The sequence below is a fragment of the Rhincodon typus genome, chromosome 17 (genome assembly GCF_021869965.1).
Source record: "Rhincodon typus isolate 14 chromosome 17, sRhiTyp1.1, whole genome shotgun sequence".
Classification (NCBI taxonomy): domain Eukaryota; kingdom Metazoa; phylum Chordata; class Chondrichthyes; order Orectolobiformes; family Rhincodontidae; genus Rhincodon; species Rhincodon typus.
In genome coordinates this window covers 4914739-4940734 of record NC_063348.1, presented here as the reverse complement: position 1 = coordinate 4940734, position 25996 = coordinate 4914739, and the positions used below count along the sequence as shown (strand labels likewise).

The window sequence follows — 25996 nt, the reverse complement described above, 5'->3', positions numbered from 1 at the left end:
GAACAGAGAACAACATTAGCCACTCGCTAGCCCTCCAGGACCTCTCCAGTGGCAAGTGAGGATACAAAGATCTTGGTCAAGGGCCCAGCAATCTCCTCTCTGGCCTCTCTCAACAACCTGGGGTAGATACTATCAGACCCTGGGGACGTAATCACCTTAATGCTCTTCAAGAAACCCAACACCATTTCTTCCTTGATCTGAAAATGCCCTAGCATATTAGCATGCTCCACACAAATCGCACTATCCTCCATATCGTTTGCTGGATGAATACCAACGCAAAGTACTCAGTTAGGATCTGACCCACATCCTCTGCCCCCAAGTGCAAGATCCCTCCTTTATCCTTCAGTGGTCCTACCTACTCCCTATTAATCCTCTTGTTTTTAAATGTACATATAGAATGCCTTGGGATTCTCTTTAACCCTACTTGCCAAGGTCATTTCATGGCCCCTTCTTGCTCTCCTAATTCCCTGCATGAGTTCTTTCCTTCTTTCCTTATAATCCTCATGGGCCCTGTCCGATTATAACTTCCTGAACCTTAATTATGCATCTTTTTTTCCTTTTGACTAAATTCACAACCTCCCTCGTTATCCAAGCACCCTGACTTTGCCAACCTTGTCCTTCCTCCTTACTGGAACATGCCGGTCCTGAATGCTCATCAACAGGTCTTTAAACAATTCCCACATGTTAAATGTGAACTTGCCTGATAACAGCTCCCCGCAAGCTCCTGCCTAATACTGACGTAATTTGCCCTCCCCCAATTCAGTACCTTGCCAAAAGGTCCTGACTTATCCTTACTCATAGTGATCTTAAAAACTTAAGGAGTTGTGATCACTGTTTCCAAAATGCTCTCCTACTGAAAGGTCTGTCATCTGGCCAGGCTAATTAGCCAAAGCAAGGTCCCGTTTGGGTCCTCCTCCAGTTAGACTATCCACACACTGTTTCAAGAAACCCTTTTGAATGCACTTAACAAATTCTGCCTTGTCTAAGCCTCTTGGTGTAAGGGAGACCCCAGTCAAATGTTGGGAAAGTTAAAGTCACCCACTATGACAACTCTTTTTATTGCACCTTTCCATAATCTGCCGACATATTTATTCCTCAATGTCTTGGTGGCTGTTGGGGGGCCCTATAGTATAATCCTATCAGAGTGATTGCAACCATCTTATTTTTGAGTTCTACCCATGTTGCCTCTAAATGAGCTCTCCAGTATGTCCTGTCTGAATGCAGATGTAAATTTCTCCCCGATTAGCAATGCAACTCCTCCACCTCTTTTACCTTTCTCTTGATCTTGTCTAAAACAACAAAACCCTGGAATGTTGAGCAGCAAGTCCTGTCCTTCTTTCAATCAAGTCTCAGTAATGGCCACAGCATCATAGTCCCATGTACTGATCCAGACTCTAAGATCATCTGCCTTACCTGTAATACTCCTTGTGTTGAAATAGACACACAACAACCCATTAGTACCATGGTGTTTATTTACCTGTCTCTGCTTGCCCTTTCTTTCCGATTTACTGGTCCTAACATCTACCTTCCCCTCAATCCCTCCACTTGCTGACCTATATTGCACTACATTCCCTGTAATGTTCAACTTGGAACTGTCGCAAATGTACTTTCAGATACTTTTGCAACAAAAAAAAAAACAACAACAATTAGAGGGGCACGTGAGAGAAGGACCTCAAAACAGGCAGCCAGAAGAACTCAGAGGAATGGGCAAGTGGGGTGTCCCTGACAGGCAGTTTGAAAGAAAGTAGATAACAGTGAAATAACAGGAAGACTAAGTTGATTGACTAACCTCTCGTTAGAATCACGTTTTACAGAAGAGGCTCTTTGGCTCATTGAGTCACCAAAAATACACCACATTAGTCCCACAGCCTTGACTGTTATGACGCTTCGAGTGGTCATCCAAGTATTCACTCTCACTTGCTGTCAGTGTAAGGTTTGACCATTGGGCCCAGTGCACTTACCTACACAACAGCAATGAGATAGGATGTGGCTCTGACAGCTGCAGCTCCACTGGATTGGGAAATTAAATTAAGGATGTCACAGGAAAATTAAAAGTTAAATGGTTGGTGAATAACTAAGTCATTACTGAGGTTTATCAATAGTTATAAGGTTCGTTAAGGCCAGGTAAATTAAAATGACCATAAATTAAGTAACGCTGAGGCACGCACGGTAACCAGGTTTTGTGGAATGAGCGATCTATAGTATGTGGAAATTTGTGCACACGACCAGTGACAACCACAAATGCCAAAAAAAACCAAATTCCATGCTTTGCAGTCTACGAGCGTAAAGGCAGAAAGGGAATGGGTGACTACCATGCAGTGCAAATGATTCTGGCAGGTAAAGCAGGAATCCACCTGTAAAATCAATTTTCCACTTTACATACTGCTGAGGACATTGCACTGTGTTGAGGGATCAATCAGATCCAGGTTTGTGGCACCCAGTTGTGCAGGACTGAAGATAGGAAATTGGAAGAGCAGTATCAATAGGAAATTTGTTAGTCAAGTGAACAGACAGACGTGATGTGACTGCAGGATGGTATGCGGCCTCCACTGTCAAATCAAGGATATGCTAAAGCAGCTGTGGTACATTTTTCTGGAGTGGATGAACAGCCAAAGACCCCTTCTGATTCCATTTTAATCTAGCCCCCTCTCCCTCTCTTTGATGAGCTTTGCACATAAATTATTCAGTTGCAAACATAGTGATTTACTGGCGTTAGTTAATAGATGAAAAAAAAAAATGCCATGGCTGATTGGTGATGGGGGAAAAAAAGTGTGTGTAAGAGCACTTCTGGACACAAAAAGAGAACAACAAGAGGTCGTGGTCCACATTGGCACCAATGACTTAGGTAGAAAAAGGACTAAAGTTTTGAAACCAGACATTGGGATGCAAGGAAAGAGATTGAAAAGTAGGATATCTAAAGCAGTAATCTCAGGTTTACTCTCAGTCAGGGCAGGGATAGAAATCATGGCCCTTGGGTGTTGCTGTTGCTGCTAGCCTGATCTCTGGACCCCAAAAAGTAAACCTCCTGGAGCACACAATACTGTGGGTATTGGGCCCTGAAGCATCCCTCTGTCCCGGGCCCTTTCAGTCCCATCATAGAAATAGGAGAAGGGAGTAAGTGAACACATGGCTGGAAAGCCAGTATAGGAGAGGGGACATTAGATTTCTGAGGCCATCAGACTGGGTATGGGGAAGGTGGGACCTGGATGGTCTACATCTGAACATGCTGAAGCAATTATCCTCACAGACAGACTTGCTAGTGCTGTTGGGGAGGGTATAAACTAGTTAGGCAGCGGAATGAGAATCTGAAGGCAGGTTGAGGTAGGGCGAATTCAAAAGGAGGTTGCAACAGGCAGAAAGTTGGCGAGGGCTCTGAAAGACGCAGGAAGCACAGTAATTTGGCAGTTCTACACGTTTACTTGTAACTGCAAGGGGCATGCAAATATATCCAATGAGCTGAGATACAATGACAGAAATTGCTGGAAAAAACTCAGCAGTTTGGCAGTACCTGTGGAGAGAAAGCAGAGTTAATGTTTCGGGTCCAGTGACCCTTCTTCAAAACAATGAGCTGAGAACAGACAGACAAAAAGGGGCTTATTATCGTTGATATAATGAAAACTTGGCTTAAAGAATATCCCTGGATATAGTGGTTTTATGACAGGTTAGAGGAGAACATAAAAACAGTTGGGGGTGTAGCAGATATTTTTAGCTAACCTGTTCAAGTCACTTTATGACACATTTCTGGAGCAGGTGGGGCTTGAACCTAGGTCTCGTGGCTCAGACAAAGAGACTTGAACACTACGCCACAAGTTGCCATTGGAGATGTAGCAATCACAGCTGTGAATCATCAAATTAGGCCATATAGGTTGACCTCAGAAATAAAAAAGGGGCATCCACACCGCTCAAAGTGTACTATAGGCCCCCAAATAATGGGAGGGAAGTAGAAGAATGTATATACAAATATATAGGAAAATTTATGAGTGCAGAAACAACAGGGCGATAACAGCTGGGGGGGTTTCAACTATCCTAATGTCAACTGGGACATGAACATCATGAAAGGAACAGAGGGCAGAAAATTCTTGAACAGCATTCAAGAGAACTTTTGTAATGAGCATGTAACAAATCCAAATCTAAAAGGGGTACAATTTTAGATTTAGTTTTAGGAAAGGAAAGGGGGCTGGATAAGTGGATGAAGTAGCAGTGGATCTCCATTTTGAAGACTGACCATATTACAGGTAGATTTAGCACCATTATGGAAAAGGCCGAAGATAGAACAGGAGTAAAAGTTCTAAATTAGGAATAAAAGTTCTAAATAGGGAGAAAACACATCTTACAAAGCTGAGAGGTGATCTGGCAAAGGTGGACTAGATACAAGTACTTGAAGGAAAATCAGTGCGAGGCATTCAAGAGCAAGAGTACATGACCCATATAAAGTACTGTACTTCCAAATGTAGAGCTCCTTGCTTATCCAGAATATAGAATAGAACAGAATCCCTACAGTATGGAAACAGGCCCTTTGGCCCAACAAGTCCACACCAACACTCAAAGCATCCCACCCAGACCCATCCCCCTAATCTACACATCCCTGAACACTACAGGTAATTTAGCATGGCCAATCCACCTACCCTGCACATCTTTGGACTATAGGAGGAAACCGGAGCACCCGGAGGAAACCCACGCAGACACGGGGAGAATGTGCAAACTCCACACAGACAGTCGCCTGAGGGTGGAATCGAACCCGGGTCCCTGGCGCTGTGAGGTTGCAGTGCTAACCACTGAGCCACCGTGCCGCCCGCATAGGACGGGATAAGATAAAGTTGAAAAAGAAAGCTCATGACAGTCATTTAAAAAACCTAGTACTGTAGAAAGCACAGGGGTGAATTTTTAAAAATTAGGAAAGCAACGAGGGAATATGGGCAAGTAAACTCAAGAAAAACTCAACAATGGTTTCAGTACATTATGAGCAAAAGAATAACTGAAAAAAGTGTAAGAGATGCAGAAGGTAACTCATGTGTGGATGCAGAAGGATGAGGGCTGGGTTCTTAATTTACATTTTGTCCATCTTAAGAAAGGTGACAAGACAATGCAGAACTCCTAGTTAAAGAGGAACATGAAATATTAACAGAATGCGAGACAAAGATTAGAGGGACTAACGTCCTTGAAGGTGAATAAATCACCAGGCTGAAAGGATTGTATCCCTGGCTGCAAGGGGAAATGAGGGACTAAATAATGGATGTTCAAGGATCATTTCTGAATCCTCATTAGATAGAGAAGAGGTACCAGAGAACTGGAGGTCTGCAAACATTGCATCATTGTTTAAAAGGAGTACCAAGATAGGTCAAAGAATTATAGGCCAGTCAGTTTAACACTGGTGGTGGGCAAATTATTAGAAGAATCAATTCTTAGAGACAGAATAAACTGTCACTTAGAAAGTCATGGATCAAATCAGGGACAGGCAGCATGGTTTTGTTAAGCAAAGTTTTTACTAATTTAGTGATTTTTAAAACAAGTAACAAAGGATGAATTATGAGAGTAGTGCAGTGGATGTTGTCTAATGGATTTTAGTAAGGATTTGACAAGACGTCATATGACAGACTAGTCAGAAAAGTAAAAGTCCGTGGATAAAAGGGGACGGGGCAAAAAGGATCCAAAATTGGCTCACCAATAGAAAACCAAGGGTTATAGATTTTGCGAATGTAAAGTAGTCTCCAATGGAATTCTTCAGGGCTCAGTCCCTTGCTGTTTGTTGTACATATTATTTATTTAGATTTAAATGTCAGAGGCATTATTGGAAAATATGCAGATGACATATCTCGTCAGATAGTTGTTAATGAAGAGGATAGCTGAGAGCTGACCTTATTGAAATATATAAGATTCTTAGGGGTCTTGACAGTGTAGATGCAGAGAGGTTGCTTCCACCTGTGGGAGAGTCTTGGAGAGAGGGTATAATCTCAGAGTAAGGTTTCATCCTTTGAGGACAGGGGAGCAGGACTTCCTTCTCTCAAAACATAGTCATCTATGTAATTCTACACTGCAGACAGCTGTAAAGTTTGGGATGGTAAGCATAATCACAGGTGAGACAGACAGACTTCTAATCAGTGACAGAATCTGCAGTTTTGGGGAAAAAAAAGCAAGAAAGTGGAGTTGATGATTATCAGATCAGCCATGATCTCTTTGAATGTTGGAGCGGACTTAAAGGGCCAAATGGCTTAATTCTTATGCTAACCTCACATTGATATCAATAGTTTAGACAAGGGAATGAGAAAGAGGCAAACAGAGTTTGGAGAAATGTGAGGTAATGTATTCAGGGAGGGCAAACAAAACACGGGATTACATAACAAACAGGGGATATTGAGAGGGAATGAAAGACCTTGGAATGTACGTCCACAGGTCCTGGGAGGTGGCAGGGCAGGTGGATAAGGTGGCAAAGAAAGCAGGTGGAATCTTTTCCTTCTTGAGATAGCTATAGAATACAAAAGCAGGGATGTTATGCTGGATAAAATGCTGTTTAAGCCGTAGTTCAAACTTTATGTACAGATCTGATCATCACATTACAGGAAGAACATTATTGTGGTGGAAACGTGAGGGAGGAGGCTTACAAGAATATTGCTAGGCCTTGAGAATTGCAGGAATGAGGAAAGAATAATTAAGCTAGGGTTGTTTTCCTGAGGGAGACTAAGGGGTGACTTAAATTGAGATGCACAAAATAATGAGGAACTTTTATAGACTGGACAGGGAAGGCTGGTTTCTGCTAGCAGAGAAATCATTAAGCAGGAGCTCAGATTTAAGGTGATCATTACAGGGATTGGAGGGGACATGAAGAAAAACCTTTCCACCCAGGCATGATGCATGTCTGGATATTATTGCATGGGTTCAGACGCAGAGGCAGAAACTCTCAACTTTACTTAAAAGGGTACATGAAGTTGCATTCGAAGTGATGTAGTTTCTAAGGCTATGGACCAGGTTCTGAAAGGTGGATTAGAATGGGTTGTTAGCTGCATACGTGACAGGCTGATTGGCCCTTTCCGTGCCATAACTTCTCTCTCTGGCCACATTATCCATGCCTGAAGTATTCATCTTGCATGTGCATTCCCGTGCCAAAACCACCTGAAAACAGAATGGTGAGTTTGTGTCGTTATTGATGCACAGATTGGCTGGGATGTTCAGGGAAGAACATGAGTGGAACTCCCCAATACTTGCTCATCCATTTATGCTGTTTCAGCTCATGGACAACAATTTGCCTTCAGCCTCCCAGGAACCTCCCTCACATGAATATGCAAGGAATGGAGAGATATGGACCAAGGCAGGCAGAAGGGATTAATTTGGTGGTATGTTTGACACAGCACTGTGGGCCGTTCAGTTCTATGTTCTATTTGCATGTCAATTACCTACACAACACTGAACCAGAGTGCTATCCTAGCCACCTGTGTTGAACGCGTTTATCCTCAAAGGGATTTTGAGGGCAACTCAGTGGAGCCACATATTAAAGGTTTGTTCTGTCTAGTCAGATACAATCAACAGAAGAGTGTAATGAGGACTTTGCTCTCAACCTGTGCTTCATCTGACTCGGAATGGTTTGACACCTAGCCTTAAAGTCTTATTGAAAAAGCCTGCGATTCCCAAGATGATACCTACCAGGTGAGAGCTAGATTCATGTAAGTATTTTACAAACAGGTGAGGCAGCACAAGACCAGCTTACATTTAAGAACTTTTCATACTGAACAGCTGACTCCATGGTATTGCTGGAATAATCCAGTGTGTCCTTCCAGGAGTGCATGAGAAACGCCAAACGCAGCTGTCGACCTACAAGCAAATGGCACCAGTCACACCACAACAGCAGAGAATCAGAGACACCAGACTGACAAGTACAAGCCAGTTACAAAACAAAAACTTATAATTTCATCAACAGCTTCTCTTAAATTATTGCGACTTTTATGGGGAATTTAATAGTAGCTTACCCCATAATTTTACCAAGTTACACATCACCCATGAATAAATCAAATATGCCTGTAACATTATATTTGCAAAGAACCTGCACTGCCTACTGGCATATTTTTGTGTTCCCTCAGCAACGTTTTCCCTTCCAAAGATGGTATTTTATTACGATTTCAAGATCCTTGACACTCCCTGCGACTTTGCTCAAGTCATGACACACGTGAGTCTTGACAGTAAATATTCACCAGCAACTTGAAAACACCCGGAAGAAAGTCAAAACACTATATTTTTATATATGTGATCATGGGATCTGGGCTTCACTGACAAGGGCAACTTTGAGAAAGCACCGCTGAGCCATGTTCTAGAACTACTACATGCATATACTGGATGCTAACCAAGCAAACCTGTGTTCATGTAATAGATCAACACTTTTCAACGTTTTTGAAACTTACTAATGTAAGTGTGTAGGTGCAACTGACGTTTTCCCAGCCACCATCAGTTCTGAGGAAGGATCACTGGACCCAAAATGTTAAAAAATACAGCATCTGCAGTTCTTTTGGTTTTTACTACAGTCCACGTTGGGTAAAAACATCCTTGGTGCTGTAAGAAATGGAGGTCCACATTCTGGAGCGAGCAGCAATTAAGGAACTGGAAAGTAGGTTCAAGTCAGAACAGCGCGTAATTTGGAGGGGAATGTGCACATGGTATTGCTCCTATGCACTTATGTTAGCAAGTTTCAAAGATGTTGAAGTGCTGATCTATTACATGAACACAAGTTTGCTTGATTAGCACCCAATATAGTCAGAAAGCACATTTGCAAAACAGCGTACAAAACTCTCGATTTAGCCCACAACAGCTGCCAAGGAAGCTGTCTTGAAGATAAGATTGAACAGTTCTATTTGTTGCTGGAGAGACCAAACGAGTTACAATGATTGAGACAACGGACTCTGATTACCTGTATTTGCATTCAGTGCGTCTTTGATGGTTATAAAATTTTTTAAAGATTTTGACATCTTGCAACCTGCTATGGTCAGGTGTCCAGTATGGAGGAAGTATCGAACCCAGTGGTCATTTTCAAAATAAGCCTGTGGGGAGATGATGATGGGGGAGCACTAAAATAAGAAGTTTGTAACATGACAACAACAACTAAGTACTATGATATCATCCACATCCAATGCCCACAGCCAGAACTTTGAATTCAACTTACATCAGAGAAAGGGGCTATATTGAAGCCAATACCACTCAGGCATTTTTCTCTCATGCTTACTTTACAAAGATTTCAAATTTGCCCTCAAGTTGATGAATTTCAGTGCTACATAATGGAACACTCTCCTTACTGAGCAACAAGAATCAGCATCAGGCTTCAACTAAAGCCTAGGACTAGATTCAGAATGAAGCTCCCTCCGTGCTGTTAGTACAAAAATACTCTCAGTTCAATTCATACGCACGCTGCAGCTCTTTCTACTTTGTCAGAATACAGCTTGGCATCAAGCTCAGGGAAAAAACCTTGAAGTACACCCGCATTATATTTTTACACAAGCTGTTCGGTGGCTTCTCTGAAATTGTGAACACGATAGCATGGCTTCAGAAATGTTTTGAAACTGCCCCAAATTAATTTCACGGGCCCTTCAAATATACAAAAGTTTTTTTTTCAAAAAAAAAAAATCCGTGCTGTGGGTCTCACTGGTCATACCCAGGTGGCTCAGCCTGACCGTGCTCACCAAGGCCAATTTAATAACTTAGTTCTGTGCTTGATTCCAAAGGGAATATTCATGAGTTTATGCTTTTAAAAAGCGAGCAAGCAACAATGACAGAAGTTGCAATTGTACCTCAGACTGGGCCAATTCATTGTCATGATGAGGGAATCGCAGGTCAAATCCTCCACCATGGATGTCCATGGACTCTCCTAGGATGCTCCCAGCCATCGCCGAGCATTCAATGTGCCACCCAGGGCGGCCCTGTCAGGATAAGCATGAACAGGAAATTGGAGAGGAATCAACAATAAACATTACAAATTGTTATTATCAATGACATAGCAAGTACATGAGTAGATGCTTACAGACAGAAAGATGACTCAGGGAAGACAGATAAATCCACGATTTGCCAGCCTAATGGCAGTGATGGGAAAATTTTAGAGACAATAACTTGTGACAAAAGTAATCAGTACTTTGACTATGGGCCAAAAAATAATGAAAGCACAGGTGTTAAAGACAAAATGTATGTTATAAATGTGATAAAGAACTAGAAGTAGTTCAAAAAGGATACAGTAGATAATTTATTTATGGACTTTCAATAGGACATTGACAAATACTGCATAACAGATTTGTAAACAAATATAAAGTCATTGGGATTTCAATGACACTGGCAGTAAGCATACAAAATTACATAACTGACAGAAAGCAGAGAATGTCCTTCCCCTGTGTTACCAATACACCACTGCTTTTATTGGCACATAATTAATTAAGTAGGAACAAAAACAGAAGTTGCTGGGAAAGCTCAGCAGGTCTAGAAGTCTGTGAAGAGAAAATGAGAGTTAACTTTTTGAGTCCGGTGACCTTTCCTAAGATGATGCTAATTAAGTAGACTTGATAATAATTTTGAAGCTTACGTATGTCAAAAAAAGAACTCAAATGTAGTAAAAAGGAAGCCAGGAACATTCTTCAAAATAAGGGGATCTCAATCTGTCGGTCGCAAGAAGAGATTCTGGGTCCATAGTAGCACAAGGTGCCATGGAGTTCTGACTGTATGTTAACAGCTTCCTTTAATTTCTCATGTATTTTGAATGATGGGGAGAGGGTGGCCTGAATGACTGGTCATTGAGGCCTGATTTCTGCTATAAAAAAGCAAATGAAAAAGGTACTTGCTTACATGCAGATGGAATTTAATGCACAGAAATGCAAACTGATATATTTTAAGAAGAAACAGCAGCAATATGAATTAGGTTGTACAATTTTAAAAGAGGGTACAGAACAGAGAACCTTGGAGGTGGACAGAAGAAACATTTAAAGGTGACAGTACAAGTTGACAAAGCTTATTAAAAATAAAGAACAAGGAATGCTTAACTCTATTAATAAAGAAAGTGGTACAGAAGCCAAGAAGTTTTGCAGAACCTTTGTGACACATAGATTAGGTCTCATCTGGAGTAGTGCTTTTTTTCAGGGTATCAAAATTGTTGAGCAATGTCAAGGCCTTGACAAGAATGTAGAAGTGACTTATTGGAACTTACAAGGGACGAGCAACTTAATTATGTGGAGCGAAACTGAAGTTGTCCACCTCAGAACAGAGAAATTTAAAGTAGATTCAATGCAGAAGTTTCAAACCAGAAATACATGTGATAAAATAATTAAGGACAAACTGTTTCCAATGAAAGAATGATTGGTAACCAGAGGACACAGATTTAAGTCAATAGGCAAAAAGACTGAAGGCAAAGAATCTTCGGATACAACAAATTATAACAATCTGGTTGTAATGCTTAAATAACCTTCAAGCAGGTTCAAAGCCATTTTTAAAATGAAACTAGGTAAAATATTTGAAGAGAATAATTTACAAGGTTATAGGGAAGAGCAGGATAGTAGGATTAATTGGATGGCTCTTTGGATAGAAAGCATGATGCACCGAATAACACCTTACCATGTTGTATTATTTCGTATGTTAATCCTGGATAATTATACTGGAACAGTTGTCGGGGAGATGTGGAATGAAAAGTACAACAATGTTTGGTGACATATTTTAGTTGTCTCTCTAGACCTGAACCTGGTGGACTGTTAGTCGCCACACATGGGGTGGATTATTCTAAAGGCATTTTAAAATTCAAATTCCTTTGTCAACTGAACTTCATTTTAAAAAACATGGTTGGATTCTGCCATTCAATCTCCAATTTGACTATGTAACTGAGCAACGAAGTGTGCAGGATTGATGCTTTCTCCTCACCTTTCCCCAGGGCGAATCCCAAGATGGTTCTCCAGGCTTGGAGGCTTTCCACAGTGCAAAATCATTGGGAGAGTGCTTCTCACTTAATCGATCAGCTGAAATACTAAGGTCACCTAAGAAGTCAAGAATATTTTCCCATCACATCCATTAGAAAGCGATTTGAATGGTTTGATTTTTTCCAAGTGATAGTCTCTCACTCACTGACTTTATTTTGGAGTGGAGTTCCAAGAACATTGCATGGATTTTTAACAAGCTTGGTGAATCGACTAAACATCGTGTGTGCCGATGCAGTGAGTTTGTCACCTATTCGCTTGCAAGGTATCACAGGCAACAATCTTTTCCGCCAACAAGTTTCCTGAAGGAATCACAGCACGGCAACTAACAGTCGGAGCTCTGATTGATATTACTCCTTAACCCGGAAACAAATAGGAACAGAAGTAGGCCATTCAGCCCCTTTGCCATATAATGAGACCATCCAATAATCCTCAACGCTATTTTCTTGCTTTTGCCCCAGAACCCCCGATTCCCTCACTAATTAATAAAACTTCTCTATCTCAGCCTTGAATATACCTAATGACCCAACCTCAACCACCCTCTATGTTAAAGAATTTCCCACATTCACAACCCTCAGAGAAGATATTCGTCCTCGTGTCTTAAATGCGTAACCCCTTATTCTGAGATCATGCCCTCTAGTCCTGGATGCTCCCACTAGTGGAAATAACCTTTCCACATTTACCCTGTCAAATCCTATAGGAATCTTGTATATGTCAAAAGATCACTTCTCGTATTTCTGTATTCCAACAAGTGCAATCCAATCTACTCAACATCTCCTCATAAAACAGTCCCTCCATACCTGGTATCAGTCTAGTGAATCTTCTCTGGATTGCCTCTCATTCCTGTATATCCTTCCTTGGATAAGGGGCCCAAAACTATTCAGTGTTCCAGCTGTGGTCTGACTACTGCTTTGTATAGTTTTAGAAAACCTCCATTGCCTTTGAAATAAAGACCAATTTTCCATTTGCCTTATCCACTACCCAATGAATTTGGATGGCAGCTTTTTGTGATGCTTGGACGAGGACTCCCAAAGTTTTCTACAATCTTTCTCCATTTAAATAATATTCAGTTCCTCTTCTTTCTGCCAAATACAAAGCCTCACATTTCCCGACTTTGTAGCCCATCTGCAAAGTTTTTTGCTCACTCACTTCGCTTGTCTATATTCCTCTGCAGACTGTGTGTCATCCTCACTGTTCCCCTTCTCACCTATTTTTATGTCAGTCACAAACTTGGCTATTGTACACTCACTTTCCACATCCAAATCATTAATATATGTTGTAAATAACTTGGCCCTAGCAGTGATCTTCAGGGCACACAATTGGTTACAGGTTGCCATCCTGAAAATGCCCCCTTATCCCAACTTTCTGCTTTCTGTTAGTTAGTCACTCCCCTATCCATGCTAATATACTACCTCCAACACCATGCCGAATGTGAGGTATCTTATCAAAAGCCTTCTGAAAATCCAAATATATTACATCCACTGCTTCCCCTTTTTTCTATACGGCTTGTTACTTCCTCAAAGAATTTTAGTAAATTTGTTAGGCATGATTTCCCCTCCATGAAGCCATGCTGACTCTACTTTGTCATATTTCTAAATGGTCTACTATTATAGCCTTTATAAAGAGACCCTAACTTTTTCCTGACAAACTACCTGGCCTATAGTTACTTGTTTCGTGTCTCCTTCCCTTTTTAAATACATGAAGAATCTGAAAGATTCACAGGCCCAATGAGTTCTGCATTTACAGAGTAAACACTGAATATCCAAGCCTTTCTTAAGACAAGGTGTGAAAACTGAAGGATACAAGAAAACACTGCAGTGTGTGTAGACAGAATTCTCAAATCACTTTACCTCCAACTTATTAAATTCCATCCTTTCCCAACTTTCATTTCTCTTTAGAACTTACAAACCTTTTTGTCAAACAACATAATATATTTTCATCTTCACTCTCCTATGCGAAATCCAAGAAACACCAACAGTCCAATTTTCTTCTGCTATTGTAGAGAGCAACACTATCCCAAGACCGAAATAAGCTCAAATGTGTTACCAATCAGATTTCCTGTTATCCTGAGTTTCTAGGTAATTCAGTAAACTCTTATGCTTATCTCAGTTCGAGTCCTAATTCTTCAGAATTGTACTTTCTGACTGCTGTGACAGAACAACACATAATAAGCCATCTTTAATGAGTCATTGCTGACTCTAACTATAGACTGGGCTAGAAAAGGCTAAAAGAAAAGAAAAATCTCACTCCAACAACTAAATCAGTCAGTCTCAAAAGTGCACAAGAGATTGTCAGCAAAAATAAAAATACGTGGAATTGAAAAATGACTGCACTTCAAAACATAATTAAATGATTATGAAGCACTAGGGGGATTCTGTGAGGATTTAAAAGGCATCCAATGCAACAAACCTCTTTCCTTCTAGGTTCAACCTAACCTCAGTAGACTTGCAGCTTGCTGTTGTGTTTATAAGAATTATGGAAGCTCCTCACCATAGGTATGTTCAAGCATCTGAAATAATTCTTGTGACGCCAAAGACTTTTAATCGTTACACAGCGCAACAATTTTTACTTGAAGTATGAAAGGATGTGTGTGTGTATATGCACCAACTGACCCGAACAAGTGTATCTTTGGCTAGACTTCTCACCTTCTCCTTCATGCAGTGCTTTCTGGTCTCCAACAGCCTCAGGCACCAATTTGGCATATGAATGCTTCTCACTGCTGTCAAATTTCACCGTGTCAAAGTATACCGAACCATTGGAGACATATCTGAAGGAACATAAACCATACACATTCAGCATGAGAAAGGTAATGTTTCTTTGCCCCAGGAGCTGATACTCCCAAGCCCGCATAATAACTCCTCAGTACAATCTATTCAAGCACAGTTCTCATCAGCAGATCCCATTCTGCACTCTTTCGTTCCAAATGTCTTACCCTACACATACTATCTAGTGAGTATTGCCCTCCTAAGTTCTTTGTATAGAGAAATAGCCCTCTTTCCCTTGTACAGTCTTTGTATTGGGACACCTCATCATCCTTATGAGTCAAATGCTCTCTGATTCTTCCACCTTCAAGAATCCAATCAATTCACCTTACAAATCAATTCTTTCACCTACAGGCATACAATCAGTCGTATGACCAAACAAACTCAGATCTCAAATAGCCAGGCCAATTGCAACCATTATTCAAGTTCTTCTGCTCCTTCCATTTTTCCCCCTTCCTCATCCCCTTGTGGAACAAAAAAACCCTTCACTCTATCCATCCTCTCTCCAGCCAAGAAAAATTATTCCAAGATCATTTTGTACTCTAACTTGTCTTTTTTCTTGTTTTGCACCTCCTTTGAACTCATCTCCCCTACTTCCTCCATCCTTTTCCATAACCTCTCTTCCACTGTCCACTTATGTGCACCTTTGCATCTGATTTGAGTTGTGCAGAGCCTGAAAATCTCTACAACTGTCCTCATTCTGGTGGAAACTGACAACTTTTAATGCCTGATACTCCATTTGGTGAAAAACAACAGGTTGGAACTGCAAAACGCGATTTCTACTTCCCAATGGTGAAGCATTAGCAGTCCTTTTCTCTGTTGGTCAGATTGCTGGACTACTATGGCACCCAGTAACACTTGGCTGCCACCCTGGCTTTGGGCATAACTGTTCACTCTGAACTTGGCAACAAACTGAGCCTCAATGTACTCTTTTGTCCTGCATTCATTATTGGGTGGCTTCTACTGCAACAAAAGCTCAAGTATCAGCCGTTACACATACCTCATGGTTGGGTCCAGGAGTACTTTACTGAATCACAGAACAGGATCCCTGCTGTGTGGAAGCAGGCCATTCGGTCCAAAGAGTCCACACCCACCCTCTGAAGAATATCCCAGCCAGATCCATCCCCTAACTCCATAATCCTGCATTTCCCATGGCTAATCCACCTAACCTGCACATCTTTGGACTGTGGGAGGAAACCCACACAGACACGGGGAGAATGTGCAAACTCCACACAGACAGTCGCCTGAAGCTGGAATCGAACCTGGGTCCCTGGCGCTGTGAGGCAGCACTGCTAACCACCGTGCTGCCCCATTGAAGTTAGTAAACAATTGTATTCCAGAAAAGAAAGGCAAATTCTGTACAATCTCTATGCAAAAGTTGCTCCCAGCTTTGAAGGCTTCTTAATTTTCTGGCAGGCCTGACATTACACTAAGTATTTTATTGTGCATATCCATTAACCTTCTTTGTAGTCCACCTCCAAAGTGTTCAATCAAATTCTTTGCACTAAACTTGTCTGTAAACCCACTCTCTGAAGAACTGGCACCTGCTGAACCTTCATTTTCTGTTCTGGGTGCAAACCACTTATATCCAATGTCTCACCAGGTGCAGATCTTGCTTCTACTCTACCCACTAAATTTCATGCAGCATCACTATTTCAGCTGGTGAATGCAGCAATGTATGTTCCACTGATAGTTAGCACCAAATCCTGCATGGCAGTAAGGACATGTAGCCATTCCTAATCCCTACTGGTTAGATTCTCTGCCTCCCATTTGGCACCACCTTTCCCTGTAACTTGTAGGGAATTGTATCATCTACTACATTGCCATCTGGGTGATATAGCTGTCGTAACAGGGGCAGTAATGGTGGCTCAATGATTAGCACTGCTATCTCACAGCATCAGGGACCTAGGCTCAATTCCAGCTTCAGGCAACTGTCTGTACAGAGTTTCCTCTGGGTGCTCCAGTTTCCTCCCACAGTCCAAAGGTGTGCAGGTTAGGTGAATTGGCCATGCTAAATATTCTCCAGCTATGTGCAGGTTAGGTGGGTTAGCCATGGGAAATACAGGCTTACAGGGACAGGGGTGGGGGGTGAGTTTGAGTGGGATGCTCTTCAGAGGGTCAGTGTGGACTCGACGGAGCGAGTGGCCTGCTTCCACTCTGTAAGGATTCTATGGATCTAATTGAATAGCTGTCAGATGAGAGAGTGAGACTTGCAGAAATGCTAAATGTGTGGGTGCAGTAAACTTCTTCAATCTGTCCTTACCCCTGATGGTAATTTCTGTTGAACTTCACCCAAAGCTATGATCCTTCGTAAAGTGTGTTGCCTGGAATTGCACCTCCTTTAGAATTACCATTTAATTTCTAGGAACCTCCCCGCATTCTTCCTACTAAAACATATCAGCTTATGGTTTGTGTTAAATTTCATGTGCCATATGCACACGTGCTTCACCTGCCTATATCCTCCTGATGTCAGTTAGTATTCCTCTCATTGTCTACTACACTTAACAAGTTTGTATTATTTGCATATTTTAAAATTACAGCCTGCTCCCTCCAGTCGAGGTTGTTGAACAGGGTGAAAAGTATTTCACCACCTGGGACTGACCCCAAATGGCAAAGCACCTTGGGCTTTTTGTTCCGTGACATAATCATAAATACATTTAAAAGCTGTATTTCAACAACATATCTTCTTGTTCACTGTTTATCCAATCTGATTTAGTAAATAGTTTGTTTGTCCATGTAATGGTTCAAGTTCAATTCATTGTATTTTACAGAAAGATACAAATGTTGCCTGAATAAAGGCTGTAATTTTTTTTAAAAAATTCTTTTTTTAAAATAATTCATTCATGGGATAAGGGCATTGCTGGCTAGGCCAGCATTTATTGTACTGCCCTCATTGCCCAGAAAACAGTAAAGAGTCAACCACATAGCTGTGGGTTTGGAGTCACACACAGGCCAGACCAGGTAAGGATAGCAGTTTCCTTCCCTATAGGAAATTAGTGAACCGATAACCAACAATGGATTCATGGTCACCATTAGATTCTTAATCCCTTTTTTTAAAAATTGAATTCAAATTACATCATCTGCTATGGTGGAATTTGAACCCAGGCCCCCAGAACATTTTCTCTGGATTAACAGACCACCGATAATCAGGTTTTATACATTATATACATATAAAAAGTGACAAATCAGTGACAAATACTTACCCATAACCATTATCAACCACCTGCTTAACAAACTGCACAATCTCAGGAATATACTCACTCACTCGAGTTAAAACATCTGCAGGCAAAACCTGTAGAGAAACCAAAGAAATTTAGAAAGTACTGCATGACGGATGATGAATGGGATATCTGTAACTGAGCTTCAGAAGAGAGTATGAGGGGCAGGGTGCTCCATAATACACACTGTGCAGCACTTACACCCTGGAGTGGAGGTAGGGGAATCCCGCCACCCCCGGACAGGAAACGTGCAAGAAAAAGCTACCCAAATGGAGATTGAATAGAATAAACCAAACTATTTATATTTAACACAAATTTAAATATTTTAGAACACAGGGTAAAAATATAATTCCATAAATCCCAAATTACCCATTTACTTGTAGCAGACAAATTAACTTCTCTACCACTTACAGGGTTTAATTGGACTGTGGCTTCTCTCCCAGTCTTGAGAATTGGATTGCCTCTTCCTAGAGCCATCATACAAGTGCGCTTAATCTTTCTCAACTTTAAATAACCCTTCAGCATTTAACTAAACCCTTCTGGTGTTGAACTTCAATTAAACTCCTTTTACTAAGGTAACTCATTTTTAATAATTCTAAACTATTTTCTCGCTTTCTCAGGAGCAACTGCTTCCACACCCAGCTTCAGGTAAGAATCCTGCAGAACTGACCAGACTGAAACAAAAAAATAACACCTTTCTTCCAAGCTGTGGCTCTTTAACCTAATCCAAAGCAGAACAAAAAGATCAATGCCTGATCTTCTAAATTGTTTACTTTGTTCCATGGTAAAATCTTCCCAAAATAAACAAATTAATTAATCTTTGAGAGGTATTTCTCCCACACTGCTTTAAAAATAAAAATCACTATGGCTACACAAACACTTGCAAGTTGATCATTAATCCCATCAGACACATAGGAACCCATATGCCACTGGTTCACTTCCATAAATCCAAACTCAAAAAAATGATATTAAAATATGTATAAATCATACACCTTATATCATATCTTTAACATAATAAAATGTCCCAAGAACTTCACAGCAACAATATAAAACAAGTATAGAATAGGAGCACACAAGAGAAATGACCAACCACATGGTCAAAGAGATTGGTTTTAAGATGTGTCTTAAAGGGGAAAAGTGGGGTAGGGGCAGGGAAGGATGTAGGAATGGTGTTTCAATGCTGGGGCTTAGGCCACCGAGTGGTTTGACATTTAACTTTTACATTGTGGCAATGAGTGGGTTTCAGACTTGTCCATTACAAGAAAGTAATGATTGATTTTTAGACCTACTCTCGAATAAAGAATATATCCTAAAGACTGAAATAAATTATAATAATTTACCACTACTAAAATAATTATAATTACTTACATTAAGCACAGCCATGTCTTTGTGATATTCTCCCTCCCAGTACTTAGGAAGAGTAGAAAAGATGGAATTGTCAGTCACCTGACTACCAAATTGAACATCTAGCCAATCAGACAACATATCCTTTGAATCATCCAGCAGCACCTGTAAAAGAATACAATCATGACAGTTAAGCAAAGCTGCATTACTAGACACAGCACACAAATTAATAGATGCTGCACTGTTATGGTACAAGGCAAAGGTCACATTGCACCTGAGGTAGAGTTCTGGTCATCTCCACATTTGGAGATGACACAAAGCTGAGTAGGAGGGTCAACTGTAAGGAGGATGCAGAGGTGTTTTGCTGTTATTTGGACAAGTTGAGTGAATGCATGGAAGATGAAATACATTGTGGTTAAATGTGAAGTCATTCACTTTGATATCAAAAACAAATCGGCAAATTATCATCTGAAAGACGATATGATTGTGAAAAGGGGAGCAGCAACAAGACCTAGGTGTCCTTGTATACCAGTTGCTAAAATTAAGCAGGTAGGTGCAAGCAGGTGGTGTAGAAGGCAAATAGTATGTGGGCCTAAATAGTGCGAGGATTGGAGTTCAGGAACAAGAACATGTTGCTGCAATTGTACGGGGCACTGGGGAGTCCACATCTGGTATACTTATTTGAGGAAGGATGTTCTGGCAACAGAGTGCAATGAAGATTTACCAGGCTGAATCCTGGGTTGGCAAGACCAACGTATGGAGAGAGACAGGATAGGTTGGGAGTATATTCACTCGAATTTAGAAAAATGAGCACGGATTTCACAGAAACCTACAAAAGTCTAACAGGACTAGACAGCGTCAAAGCAGGAAAGATGTTCCTGATGATCAGGGGTCACAGTTCAAGCATACAGACTGATAGGAGATAAAATTTCTTCATCCAAAGAGAGTGGTGACCCTGTGGAGTTCTCTTCCCGAGAGCGCGGTTGAAGCCAAAACATTGAATATTTTCAGGAAGGTGTGGGGTGGCACCTTGGCTCAGTGGTTAGCACTGCTGCCTAATAGTGCCAGGGACCTGGGTTCAATTCTGTCCTCAGGCAACTGTCTGTGTTGAGTGTGCACATTCTCACCATGTCTACATGGGTTTCCTCTGGGTGCTCTAGTTTCCTCCCACGGTCTAAAGATGTGCAGGTTAGGTGAATTAGCCATGCTAAATTATCCATAGTGTCCAGGGACATGCAGGCTCAGTGGGTTAGCCATGGGAAATGCAGGTTTACAGAGATAAGGTAGGGGGATGTGTCTAGTTGGGATGTTCTTTGGAGGATCTTGTGGACTCGATGAGCCGAATGACCTGCTTCCACACTGTAGGATGGTTCCATGAGTCAGAAAAAGTTCTTAGGGCTAACCTTAATGCATCAGTTGCCCATTAATTAATATTTGATTTATGCGGTGTAAAAGTGGAGAATTATGCAGCCACATTGACGTGGGAATGTTTTTAAAGAAGTCCATGCGGTGAGTTGTTCAGGCAGCCTGTCCAGACTGATGAAATGAGGTTACAGACCGTAATGGACACAATGGCCTGATGTTCCATGGTGAGGTCATGGTCCAGAGGGAGACAGGAGGAGGTATCTGAGAAGTTGTGTTCAGCCTTTGCATTGTTCAGTTCAGCTCACCAGATAGCAACAGCACCTCCCTTGTCAGCAGGCTTAATTAAAAAGTCAGGGTTTGATCTGATAGCACAGAGCGCAGGAAACTCACGAGGAGGTAGGCTGGAATGGGTCAGGGGCCAGAGAAAATGAGAAACAGAGTGGATATGCTTTCTGTCTGTGGGCTGTAGATGTTTTGTTCTCTATGCCGCTGTTGGCATTTATAGATATAGCAAACGTTGTCTTAACCAGCACCTTAGAAACTGGCACTCTTGATATATAAATTTTATATATATCTCAAACACCGGACGTTTACTGTATTATCATGATCTCCGAGTCAGTTGAGGGTCAGTGAGAAGACTCTCCGCTGTTCAATTTTATTTAAGGCGAAGTTGCATTATTATTCAAGTGATTTATGCTGTAGATAAAATGCAACAGTGACGTGTATATGCCCTGCATTACATTGCTATTACTTAGTGTGTATTTTTACGTTGAATACGTGGGCCTTTTAATCAGTCAGGATATTTGATCAACTAGCACACTCCTGGTCCCATAGGTGTTGGTTTAAAAAAAAAAATTGCTGTATTTCATACTTTGCAGCTCAACCAGAGTGCTACTGCCAAAATGTCCTTAACTCCAACAATATTGATGTCATTCAGTTTACCTAGCAGCTATTTCTGATGTTTCAATGCTTCCCTTCCTATTCCCAACATATTAGTACACTGTGGACCTTGACCTTAACAGAGATGTCTAAATATAGAAACATGTGTGAATCAAGTTTATGAATAACACAGGGCTTAAGTGGTGTTGAGGCTCTAAGTCTTTAAAACTGCCTCATTCACTAGCTTAGCTTAACACTTCACTAATCTACTCAGTGTGTCTCAACTCTCAAACAATATCAAATAGCCACCTCCTTGGTTGTGCCATACCTTAGCTCGCTTGGTAATCTCCCCATTGGAAAGCGCTTGTTGCATTGCTTCTTCCAGGGATTTGACGGATGACTCAACTGCTTGATTAACTCTCTGCAGCATCTGCTTCTTGTCTGGGTCAGTGGTTTCAGCAAGTTTCACAGAGAAAGACTGGAATATGGGAAGCAAGGATGTAAGAAACAGTTCAGAGCAAGATACGACTTTACTGAACAGTCATCGACAGTGGATAAAGTACAGCAAAAAGAAACACAGATTTTTGGTGTCTTGTCTCTAATCGCTTCCACAGAAGTTTTAAAAAAAAAAATCACGTATTCATCCAGGTAATAGGTGACAGTTCTAGGAATTATAGATGATTTATTTTTATTTTTTATAGTATTAGTATTGTTAAGATTAGATTTGGATGTGACAAGTAAAGCACAACTTCTTACTTTTCAGTTACTCCTCTTCTACCCCAACTTGATCGAAACTCCCTGGTATATCCTGCCTAAACTTTCCAATTCCCATCAAAATACTAATGCATCATCAAAACTGGACTGAACCTGTATCCACCACAGCCACTTCATAAATTAATGAACTTGTGCAACTGGAATCAGAGTTCATGCTTCTAAACAATTCAGTATGCACAAACTGTCACGAGAGGTGAGCCAGGATGTTAAAATGAAGGTTAAAAGGAATATCTGAATGATGGAACTGAACTACATAATTTTATGACATCTCATGCAAGTAAAATTAAACACTATTCAAGCTTACAAGTGCTTGAATATTTTCTTAACTTAAGAGATCTGCTGAGATTGTGCACAACCTGGTGTAGAAACAAGGTCAGAAATATCAACTGATAAAGACAGTGTGGTACTGAGTCAAATAGACCGGCATTTAATCTCGTGTAAACCAATCTCAAGTAGGATAGCTGAAGGTTTGACATTGATCTCAGCAACCTACGCCAGCAAACGATGAAAATAAATCTTGTTCCTGAAGACTACCCAGTGACCAGAGTCAGGAACTGTGTATTTTTGTACATTGGACAGCAGGATTGGAACCCAACTTTGCGAACAACACCAGATTGGTGCCATAGTAGACAGTGAAGGAGGTTTTCTAAGGTTACAAAGGGATCTTGATCAAATGGCTCAATGGGCTGGAAAATGGTTGATGGAGTTCAATCATTTTGGTACAACAGATAAGGGTAGGGCCTTGAGTAGTGTTGTAGAATAGAGGGACCTAGGGTTGCAGGTACATAATTCTTTGGAGTTTGCGTCACATAGAGACGGGGTGGCTAAAAAGGCATTTGGCACGCTTGCCTTCATCATTGTTCAGTCGTTTCAGTATAGGAGTTGGGAACTGGACACTGGTGAGGCCTCTTCTGGAATACTGTGTCCAGTTCTGGTCACCTAGTTATAGGAAGGATGTTATTAAGCTGGAGAGGGTTCAGAAGAGATTTACCAGGATGTTGCTGGGTATGGAAGGTTTGAGTTAAAAAGAAAGGCTGGATAGGCTGGGACTTTTTCCACTGGAACATAAGGGGTAGAGAGGTGATCTGACAGAAGTTTATAAAATAATGAAAGGTATAGATAGAGTTAAATGGTAGTTGTCTTTTCCCTAGGATGTGGGATTTCAAGACTAGGGGCACATTTATAGGGTGAAAGGTGGGAGATTTAAAAAAAGCCATGAGGCAACTTCTTACATAGAGGTGGTTCGCGTGTGGAACGAACTTACTGAGGAAGTGACGGATGTGGATACAATTACAACATTAAAAGACATTTGGATAAGTACATGAATAGGAAGGTTTTGAAGCGATATGGGCCAGGAGCAGACAGGTGGGGAGATAGTAGGAACTGCAGATGCTGGAGAATCTGAGATAACAAGGTGTAGAGCTGGATGAACACAGCAGGCCAAGCAGGATCAGAGAAGCAGGAAAGCTGACGTTTCGGGCCTAGACCCTTCTTTTCTGAAGAAGGGTCGAGGCTCAAAATGTCAACTTTCCTGCTCCTCTGATGCTGCTTGGCCTGCTGTGTTCATCCAGCTCTACACCTTGTTATCGCAGGCAGGTGGGACTAGTTTAGTTTGGGATTATGGTCGGCATGGACTGGTTGGACCCAAGGGTCTGTTTCCGTGCTGTATGACTCTACGACTGTCCCTCCAAAGTGGAACATTTTGATGGCAATCACAGTTTAAACATACAACAGTATAAAGCAGTACGAAAACAAGTTGGACTAAGTACAACAGACAGTAAGCCACATCGTGAAAGAGGGGATTAGCATATCGAGTGGAGAGGGAAAGAAAAAATAACTGAAATGATCAGTCGGAGAGAATGCTATTTAATCAACATAATGTGGGCCGGTCACAATCTCAAAGATATTGACAAGGTGATAAAAAGGGCACAAAAATCCTCACCAAATGAGAGATAAAGAGAAGCTGGACAAAATGAATCACTCAATTCTGCATTGCCCTTCCTAGTACCCTACACCAAAGAGAGTAAAGGGTTAATGCCACTTTGCCTGACATTCCTTTGATTTGAAAGTAGTGTGCTCCCACTGAGATTCTTGGGCAACACTGACAGGAAGATAACAACAAGGGAGAAACTGGGGAACAACACAGTTTCATTGTATTGTGAATATTATAAAGTTAAATTATAGTGTGATGTACTTCTGTAACCCGGTTAAAAAAAAAGTAAAGTGGCAATCATTTTTCAGTACAGACTGTAGGAGGCAACTTCAATATCATTATACCTTCAGAGCAGTCCTGGTATCCTGTAGAAGTTGTGTAGGAAATACATTTTTCTCCTTGTACTGTTCAAATAAGTGATTCTGTCGGGCTCGCTTGATAATCTGTGCAAAACAAAAACAAAGGTACTACATTACAAAAGCAGCATAATGGGAGAGGAAGTGAGCACAAAGCAGAGATCTCTGCACAAGAGTCCAGAAAAGAATATATCATCACAATGTTATTGACAAGGACAGGCAAACATATATCTAGCACAATATTATTCCACTGTACTATGGAACCAATCAACACACGTATAATTTGCAACCATACTTACACTATAGTTGAAATTCTAATATTTTTCGGAACAATAAGCTTTAAAATAATTTACTGATAGACATCAGAAAGTCTAGTATATAGACCTGCATATAGAGGGGTATGTAGAGAGTAAGGTGAAGGGCAAATAACTATATCTAATCTCTGCATACACACTTAAGAGGAGACACAAAAACATATGCTAAAGTTCATGAATACAGAGTCTTCAAAGTGACAGAAAAGTTCTCAATTACACAGAAAGCCACTAGAGATTCAAATCAGAAGACAGAAGGTACACATTCGGAGAAGGCAGGCTATTTGCTTCTTTACATTTCATTAATGGATGTGAGCATTTTGATCCTCATCTCCTATCATCTTTGAGAAGGTGGTGTTGAGCTACCTTTTTAGATGTTGCAGTCCATGTGGTATAGGTAGACACACACTTGTTAGGAAGTTCAGGCCTTTGAAAAGTGACAGTGAAGGAATGGAGATATAGTTCCAAGTCAGGATAGTGTATGCTTAGAAGGCAACTTGTCAATGTAGATCTTCAAAATAACAATGAAGAGTTGAAGACTGCCCATTAGCTAATAGCTGAAACAGCACAATAGCCTCCATACTTTCATAGGAACACTGGGAAAACCAGAACAGCTGCATGGCAACAATCCATGTATTCTGCACAGAGTTCAAAGAGAAGTTTCAATCAATCCTTCTCCTACTTAGGGAACCCTACTTCAGACAGCATTAATGATATATCTCAAACAATTCTCAGGCATGTGGAATCCTCCCAACAGTGCTATGTCTTAGAGCTTGGTGCACAGCTTAAATAGAGTCAATCATTTCACTTGATCCAGATCTATTGAATAACCGACACTGCAGAGAAGCAAGCTATTTGATCCAACCAATTCATGCCAGTGCATGTGCTTCTGTCATACTAAGTTAAGATACTGTATTCTTAACTTTTAAGATATGGAATTTATGCAATGTATACGTTTAAAGGCTGACTTTAAAAGTGGACAATGGATCTCAAATTTGACTGCCAAAGGTCAGTTGACCTCCTGTGATTTCTGCACAGAAGGATTATTCACAGGAAGATGGAACTTAGCAGTAAGAGTAGACCATTTGGCCCTTTGAGCATTCTCTTATTTGTCTGCCTATTGATCTGGTTCTAGT

At 40.9% G+C, this 25996-nt stretch overlaps 1 protein-coding gene across 5 annotated transcripts in view; it reads right to left on the bottom strand.

Moving 5' to 3' along the window:
• cars1 (cysteinyl-tRNA synthetase 1) overlaps positions 1-25996 on the bottom strand; it is a 65007-nt gene that overhangs the window by 28405 nt on the left and 10606 nt on the right. For all 5 annotated transcript variants that reach the window (XM_048606814.1, XM_048606812.1, XM_048606813.1 and 2 more), the window contains 9 exons: positions 24538-24636; positions 21815-21964; positions 19267-19407; positions 17884-17972; positions 14564-14685; positions 11866-11978; positions 9765-9893; positions 8891-9020; positions 7700-7803 (listed from right to left, as the gene is read on the bottom strand). In XM_048606814.1, the coding sequence (XP_048462771.1) occupies positions 7700-7803; positions 8891-9020; positions 9765-9893; positions 11866-11978; positions 14564-14685; positions 17884-17972; positions 19267-19407; positions 21815-21964; positions 24538-24636 (1077 nt within the window). The remainder of the gene's footprint in view (positions 1-7699; positions 7804-8890; positions 9021-9764; positions 9894-11865; positions 11979-14563; positions 14686-17883; positions 17973-19266; positions 19408-21814; positions 21965-24537; positions 24637-25996) is intronic.